We start from the raw sequence: 8793 nt of genomic DNA, 5'->3' as shown, positions 1-8793 counted from the left end.
AGGCCCGAAACGTCAGCCTTCCTGCTCCTCTGATGCTGCTTGGCCTGCTGTGTTCATCCAGCTCTACACCTTGTTATCTCATGGTGATTATATTAGCTTCATTGATTGGGATAAAGTGATAGAGGAGAGAACATAATCCCAGTCTTCGAAATGTTAAGGGAATGGATGTGATGACAGTGAAAGAACAGTATTTGAATGGAACAGTGAACACAAAGAGGAAAATGAGTAATAATCCACAGAATATCACTTCAAATTCTGTCATGCGCTACCTGAAAATTTAAATCAAATTTAAAAGGTGTCACAATAGAAAGCTGGTCTCAGTAAAAGTGGCCAAGAATCTCTCAACTTGTTCTCAAACCCCACTTAGTACAAGAATGTCCCAGTGGAGAAGGAAGAAAATGAGCTGTCCCTACCTGGTCTAGTCCAACACAGTTCACCCTGCCTGCCCTAGGAAACAAACACCAGCTCCAGGACCAGCGGCTCAGAATGTGGCTCTGCACCATTGCCCAGCAAAGAGGAATTGCCAGGGATCTCCACACGTCTGCAAATATATAATAAAAATACAGTGTGGTGGAGGCTAAAATCAGCAGCTTCAAGTGCAAATGCACAAGGCTGTGGGAGAGGGATTAAATGGGTGGGGAGAGTCAGTGATGTGAGGGCAAGAGTCTACACAGACAATGGGGCAAAGTATAACTTTAAATAGTGTAATATAACTCTTCCATGCTATTTGATCCAAACTTACACATTAAAGAGTGAGCAGAGATGAGGAGGAATGACTTCCCTCAAAGGGTCATGAATCTGGGGAATTCACTCCCCCAGAGTGCAGTGGATACTGGGACATGGAGTAAATGCAAGGAGGACATGGACAGATTTTTAATTAGTAATGGGGTGGAGGGTGATGGAGAGCGGGCAGGAGTTCAGGTCAAGGTGAGATAAGCCATGATGGTATTAAATGGAGGAGCAGGTTCAAGGGGCTGAGTGGCTTCCCACTGTTCCTAGATTTTATGTTCTTATTTCATAATTGTGCATTTATGAAAAGGGCTGGAGTTGTTGGAATAGTCTGCTGTGAAGAATTACTGACGTGTCCTTCTTCCCTCCCACAGCGTGTGACTGCAATCCTGAAGGATCAGTCCACAGCATGTGTGACCAGACGACTGGTCAATGTGATTGTCGGGCAGGGGCAAGGGGTCGTCAGTGTGACCAGTGTTACCCACAGCTCTGGGGCTTTCCAACCTGCCAACCCTGCCACTGCAATGGACACTCAGAGGACTGCGATTCCCAAACCGGAGAGTGCCTGAACTGTCGGGACAACACATCTGGACGGCATTGCCAAAGGTCAGTCCTCCCATAGCTTTCAGCTCGCTGTTGGTTTCCGAATGATGAGGAGCTGGTACAACCAGCCAGCCCCTGGAGGCTTACCTCTTTACAAATTCAATCACAACCCATTTCCATGGCTGTGCTTGAAGCAGATGGTAAATCCCCGGTTGGCCGAATGCTTGTCTTGGATGAAAAGCTTTGTTCCATTTTGTTGCATGCACCATTCTGATGCAGACTGTGCATTGACAAGTGTATGCCATTCACTAGGTTCTATATTCACGTGGAACATAGAAACCAGGAGCAGCGGGAGGCCATTCAGTCCTTTGGGCCTGCTTCACCATTCAATGTGATCATATGTGATCCTCCAATTCAGTCCCCATTACCACTTTCTCCCCATAGCCTTTAGACTCCTCCAGGATATTGTCCATTAAATACCTGGAGAACAGAGACTGTACCATTGAAGCACCAGCCTGATTTATGATCAGACAATGCACTTCCAAAAACACTCTCTGTGGAATGAAACTCTGATAACAGCTCCCTTCATTAAACCCACATCTCTTACAAGGATCTGATCTTCATTGCATTACTGTTTTTGGAATCTTGCTGTGCACAGCATGCCTGCCCATTGTTCTAGAGGGGTCTTTAAGACCAGGTGATAAGTTCTCAGTGAGTACAGACCACAGACTGAGGATCATCAGCTAAGTTTCAGAAGGAATAGAAAGACTTTAATTAATACAACACCAATCAGAACCTCAAAACATCCAAAAATGTTTCACAGCCAATGAAACGCTTTTGAATTGTAGTCGCTGTTGTAAGTCAGAAATTCAGCAGCCATTCACACTCAGCAAGATCCCACAAACACCAATGAGATTTCAAGGTCATGATTTCAAGGTGAGAGGGGAAAAGTTTAAGGGAGATATGCGTGGAAAGTTCTTTCCGCAGAGGGCGGTGGGTGCCTGGAATGCGTTGCCAGAGGAGGTGGTAGAGGCGGGCACGATAGCGTCATTTAAGATGTATCCAGACAGATACATGAATGGGCAGGGAGCAGAGGGGTACAGATCCTTGGAAAATAGGCGATAGGTTTAGATAGAGGATCTGGATCGGCGCAGGCTTGGAGGGCCGAAGGGCCTGTTCCTGTGCTGTAATTTTCTTTGTTCTTTGAGATAATAAACTGGTAATCTCATTTCTTTAGTGATGTTGGAAGATTGAAGCATTGACCCAGGGCACTGAGGAAAACTCACCAGCTAAAAGCCAAGTCCTGCTGATGCTGGTGATTTGAATTTAAAATGCTGGAGCTACTCAGTTGTCTGGCAGCATCTGTGAAGAGAGAAACACAGTTAATGTTTCATGTCCAATATGATTTTGTAATGGTGGATTCAAAAAGTTAACTCTGTTTCTCTCTCCCACAAATGCTGTCAGACCCGCTGTGTTTCTCCAGCTCTTTAATTTCAGAACTCACTAGCTCAATCAGATCTTTCCCATCCACCTGTGAGAGCAAATAGGACCTGAACCAGATGCAGTCCTCTCCACGTTAATACATGTTGTTGTGTTGTCTCTGTGTCTGATTCACTGCAAGTTTTGATAGCAATTTCCAACACATAAACCACACAGTTTTTGATTTTGTTTGTAGAAGGTGTGAAATAACTGCACAGAGGTCAGTATCCTGTCACCTACTCACCCTTTATTTACATGTGCACTGTACATTGACTGTAACCGGCCAGCTCAAAGCTAGTCCCTACACTGAGAACAAAAACAATGTTGCTGGAAAAGCTCAGCAGGTCTGGCAGCATCTGTGAAGCAAAAAATCAGAGTTAACGTTTCGGGTCTGGTGACCCTTCTGCAGAGTTGAGGAAGTTTACACTGAGAAGACATTCTGAATCTCCTGTTTATATCTGTCTGCCAGTGTCCCTTGATGGGCCCAGATTAACAACCCCAATAGTAGTAGTCAATAAGATCCACCTGGCCCTAGTTCCAAACACTACAGCGTGTGCAGTAAATAACCAGAGCAAGTAGGATAAACTGTCTTGAAATACTGTAGATGCTAGAAATCTGAAAGAATAAAAAGAGCGGCAGAAATTCTCAGCAGCACTGTGGAGGGAATCCTTTTAAATAATTTTAAAATATCTTGCAGTTTGAATTCAGTTGTTCCCTGGTCTTTGTAGCACCTGGGCTTTTGCTGACAGCTTTTATTTCTTACAGATGTTCTGAAGGTTACTACGGAAACCCAGTTCTGGGCTCTGGAGAGCAGTGCAGACCCTGCCCGTGTCCCCATTATCCAGGGAGTGACCATTACCATGGAGTATCCTGTCACGCAGACCTTGACTCTGATCAGATTGTGTGTTACTGTAAAACAGGGTACACAGGTAAATCCAGTTCTCTATCTGCTGGATATTTGTATAGTCACCGTAGTGTCACCAGAGAGCTGCTCTCTCATTAGAAAGGGTCACCTCACCTCAGCAGAGGGAAGAGGTTGAGAAGGAGAATCCTTCATGATAACCTCAGGAATTGAACCACACTGTTAGCATCACTTTGTATTACAAGCCAGCGGGACACCCATCTGAGCTAACTGAGCCCCAGTCTGTTCCATAGTCCCTGTGGTCATTGAAAGGTGATTGGGAAAAACGAGAGATCCAATCACACAGAGATCCTACAGAGCCAGTTGTGATGATCTGAAGCATACTTCCCTGAAAAGGTCCTGGTGGTGGAACCCGCTTTAGGAATAACATTCAGAAGAGAGTTGGACCAATACTGAATGGAAAATATTTGCAAGGTTATGGGAACAGTGCAGTACCAGTGGGATGAAGCATTGTGGGTCTACCTACAGCCCATGGCCTGCAGTGGTTCAAGAAGACAGCTCACCACCACCTTCTCAAGGGGCAACTAGGGGTCAGCAATAAATACTGGCCCATCCAGCAATGCCCACATACCATAATGAACAAATAAAAATCTGAATAGGATTTTCAAGGAGCCACCACTGATGCAATGGTCCAAATGAAATCTTTCTGTGATGTAAGAGTGTTGACCCCAGTTCACCTCTTAACCCTCAAGCTTCGCCTTTCAACCTTCACCTCTCAACCCTCAACCTTCACCTCTCAACCCTCAACTTTCATCTCTCCTCCTTCACCTCTTGACTTTCACCTCTTAACTAGCTCTGTTCCACAAAGAACAGTCTGAACATTTCTGAACTTCTCATAACTAACTCACTCATCCCTGGGAAACCTTGTTTCGACTCTACCTGAAATCTTCACATCTTCCCCAGAGAGTGGGGACCAGAATTATTCAGTTTTCCAGTCAAGGTCTAGCCAATCATTTATAAAGTTCCAGTGTAACAGTTTTTATATTCTGTTCCTCTAGTTGTAAAACCAGGTATCCTATACATGTGAGAGATAGTAGGAACTGCAGATGCTGGAGAATCCGAAACAACAAGGTGCAGGGCTGGATGAACACAGCAGGCCAAGCAGCATCATAGGAGCAGAGAGGCTGACGTTTCGGGCCTAGACCCTTCATCAGAAAAGGGGGAGGGGAAGGGGGTTTTGAAATAAATAGGGAGAGAGTGGGAGGCGGATAGAAGAGGGATAGAGGAGAGGATAGGTGGAGAGGAAACAAACAGGTCGAAGAGGTGGGGTTATTTTTAATCAACTTATCACCTTATCCCTTAACCTTTTAGAATGTGTTCATTAACACCAAGGTCGTTGCTCATCTGTGCCCCTAGCTATTTTTGTTGTGTCCATTAATGGTCCAGACATGAATGTAGGAGGTATGATCAGTAAGTTTGCAGATGACATGAAAATTGGTGGTGTGGTTAATAATGACAAGGATAGCCCTTGACTACAGGATGACATAGACAGCTGATCAGATCAGCTCAACGGTGGCAACTGGAATTTAATACTGAAAACTGTGAAGTGATACATTTTGGGAGGACTAACAAGGTAAGGGAGTTCACATAGAATGGTAGAATTGTATGAAATATAGAGGATCAGAGGAACCTTGTTGAACATCTCCATAGACTTTTGAAGGCAGCAGGACAGGTGGATGTGATGGTTAAGACAGCATTTATTAGTCAAGGCAGTGATACAAGAACAAAGAATACACAGTTGTTAGACCACAGCTGGAATACAATGTGTAGTTCTTGTTGTCAAACGATAGGAGAGATGTGATTGCACTGGAAGGGTTGCGGAAGAGATTCTTCAAGGTGTTGTCTAGGGTAGAGTAATTCAGCTATGAAGAGACACTGCATATGCTGGTGTTGTCGTTCTTGGTGCAGAGAAGGCTGAGGGGAGAATCTGAGATGTACAAAGTGCTGAGGGACTCAGACAGGGTCCCCCTTAATAGAAGGATCAATTACCATTTTGCAAAGATTTAAGGGAAGGGGCAGGAGGTTTAGAGGGGATTTAAGGAAATATTTTTTCACCCAGGAGTTGGTGGGTATCTGAAACTCACTGCTTGAAAGGGTGATAGCGGTACGAACTACACAACGTTTAAGAACTATTTAGATAAACATGTGAAATCTCATGGCTCACAGGGCTATGGGCCAAGTGCTGGGAAATGAGATTAGAATAGATAGGTGCTTGATGGCAGTGCCGAACATGATGGGCTGAAAGGCCTGTTTACATATTGCAAAACTCCATAACTACATGTAGACCTTACAGAATGATGCCGTGTCTTGTACACTATCTTTCCATACAAATATCCTGAAATAGCAGTACTTCTCAACTCCCTGTGCTGATTCCATGTCAACCTGAAGGCTATAACTGTCCTCAGCACTATCTAATAGTTTGTAAAAGTTTATATCATCAACAAACTTCATAACGCTACTCCCTAGACCTCACTCACTGAGGATTCAGCATTGACTGAAGATATTCAGAGCTTTGGTGGAGTTACAATAAGAAGCAGTGGGGATGTTGCAGTGTTTGAATGAACTCAGGCTGAATAGCCTTGCTCAGCCACAACAATCTTCTGATGTTACCACTTCTTTAAAAAAATCACTGCTGAAGTTTTTCTGGGGCAGTCTGGAGGCTGCAGCTTTATAATTCAGACATTACATCTTTTTCAGACTTTGAGGATCTAGAATGAAGATCTGGCTCACTCTAGTGGTATTCAGTGGTATGAGAAATGTTAAGTGCAGGTTCCTGTCCTGACTGATGACACTCGTGACTCACTGAGTGTACTCCTGTGGTCACTCAGCAGCTGATCTGCTGTTGATTTTCAAAATCCCACGGAAAAATAAATAAAATGTTCCTCGCCAAATGTTGGAAGCAGTGCAGAGACAAATAAGCAGGTGCGTTATGATGAAAGGTGAGACAGAGTGGGCCTGTATCCTCTGGAGTTTAGAAGAGTTAGAGGCGACTTAATTGGAACATATAAGATTCTGACGGGACTTGACTGTGCGGATGTTGAAAGGATGGTTCCTGTTGTGGGAAAATCTAGAACTACAGGTCAGAGTTTAAACATAAGGTGTCACCTATTTAAAACAGGGATGAAGAAACGTTTATTTCTCTCGAAATATTGTGACTCTTTGGAATTCCTTTCTCAAAAGGCAGTGGATACAGAATCTTCAAATATTTTTAAGGCAGGGGGAGATAGATTTTTAATGATCAAGGGGAAGAAAGATTATCGGGCAAAATGCAGGGACGCAGAGTTGAAATTAAAATTAGATCAGCCGTGATCTTGTTGAATGGAGGAGCAGGCTCGAAGGGTCAAGTGGCCTGCTCTTGTTCCTTTTCTGTATTTTGAAACTGACCCACTGTCACACTCTCTCCCTCTCTCTCTCACGGTTTATTCCATTTCTTATTATGACGTTGTTTTGTGATAAATGAAGAGCATTCTTTAATTGTTTCCCAAACGCAGGGTCTCGCTGTGATGTCTGTGCACCCGGTTACTATGGTAACCCTGAGGTACCAGGAGGGAAATGCTGGCCTTGTCAGTGCAACAATAACATTGACCTGACTGATCCCGGATCCTGCCACCCAGACACAGGACAGTGCTTAAAGTGCCTCTATAACACTGATGGCCCTCACTGCGAGGCCTGTAAGGCCGGTTACTATGGCAATGCCCTCAGGCAGGACTGCAGGAGTGAGTATGGGGCATCAGGGAGCAGGGCCGATGGGGCTGTGGGTCCCTGGTGGGGGAATACTGTCTGGAGGAATCTCAGTCGGCTGCTCTGTGTTATTACCCTGAGCAGGGGACACGAGCGGCTCCAAGCATTGTGGAGAAAGTGGAGATATCAGAGGGGCTGGCTCATGATGGCCTAGTATCATTATCACTGGACTGTTAATCCAGAGACCCAGGGAATGTTCTGGGACTTGGGTTCAAATCCCGCCACGACAGATGGTGGAATTTGAATTCAATAAAAATCTGGAATTAAGAATCTAATGATGACCAGGAATCCATTGTCAATTGTGGGAAAAACCCATCTGGTTCACTAATGTCCTTTAGGGAAGGAAACTGCCATCCTTACCTGGTCTGGCCTACATGTGACTCCAGACCCACAGCAATGTGGTTTCCTCTTAACTGCCGTTTGGGCAATTAGGGACGGGCAATAAATGCTGGTCTATCCAGCAATGCCCTCATCCCATAAATGAATGAAAAACAAAGACAAGCAAGCAACGGGAATGCGTCCGGGGATAATGGGGAGTACTCCATTTTAGAAGTAGCAGTTCCACAGGCTCTCAGAGGCCGCACCTTTGTCACGTTTCGTGTTTGTGGTCTGGTCGACATCCAGAGGGAAAGGTCACTCCTGCTGGATGGCATGGGCAGGGGCTGTGGGCAATACTGGAGGTGACCCTGGTACCTCTCATGGTCGATTGGCTACATCACAAGTGTGAAAAGGCAGAATCAAAGTGGGATTTGGACATGGATTACAGTTTAATGCTACAGTGGATGGGATTTCATTCTCTCGGGGAATCGAGGGATCTGACGAGCAGGAGGGAAAGTGGAAGTGAAACCCAAGGATCATAGTGAATGGTGGAACAGGCAGGATGGGCCGAATGGCTGACCGTGGCTCCCATGTGTGTTCCCAGGGAAACTGTACTGCAGTGAGGAGTTGAAGCTTTGAGGTGAGGGAACTGTCGGGAAAGTCGGGGGAGGGGGATTCAAATAGTTCCTGATTGTCCAGTGTGTATGCACAGAGACGGAGGTAACATCCCTGTTCATTGTCCTCCCCTCAGGCTGTACCTGCAACTTTCAGGGCACACTGGAGTCGGAGTGTAATTCCAGGGAGTACTGTCACTGTGATCAGATTACAGGACAGTGCCCTTGCAGAGAGAATGTCATCGGATTGAACTGTGACCAGTGCAGACAAAACTACTGGAACTTTGGCAGTTTGCGAGGGTGTGAGCCGTGTCAGTGTCATCCCGAATATTCACATACTGCACACTGCAACATGGTAAATATTAAATATCATACAGCACACTGCAACATGGTAAATATTAAATATCATACAGCACACTGCAACATGGTAAATATTAAATATCATAC

General features: G+C 45.1%; 1 protein-coding gene across 1 annotated transcript in view; it reads left to right on the top strand.

Annotated features, from left to right (window-relative positions):
* Positions 1–8793, top strand: part of LOC109923605 (laminin subunit beta-1-like) — a 162646-nt gene that overhangs the window by 116655 nt on the left and 37198 nt on the right. The window contains exons 13-16 of the mRNA XM_048606657.1: positions 1104–1335; positions 3517–3680; positions 7165–7389; positions 8484–8701. Of these exons, the coding sequence (XP_048462614.1) occupies positions 1104–1335; positions 3517–3680; positions 7165–7389; positions 8484–8701 (839 nt within the window). The remainder of the gene's footprint in view (positions 1–1103; positions 1336–3516; positions 3681–7164; positions 7390–8483; positions 8702–8793) is intronic.

The sequence above is a fragment of the Rhincodon typus genome, chromosome 16 (genome assembly GCF_021869965.1).
Source record: "Rhincodon typus isolate 14 chromosome 16, sRhiTyp1.1, whole genome shotgun sequence".
NCBI lineage: Eukaryota > Metazoa > Chordata > Chondrichthyes > Orectolobiformes > Rhincodontidae > Rhincodon > Rhincodon typus.
Note: the sequence above shows the minus strand (reverse complement) of the source record. Positions and strands in the feature narration are given on the sequence as shown.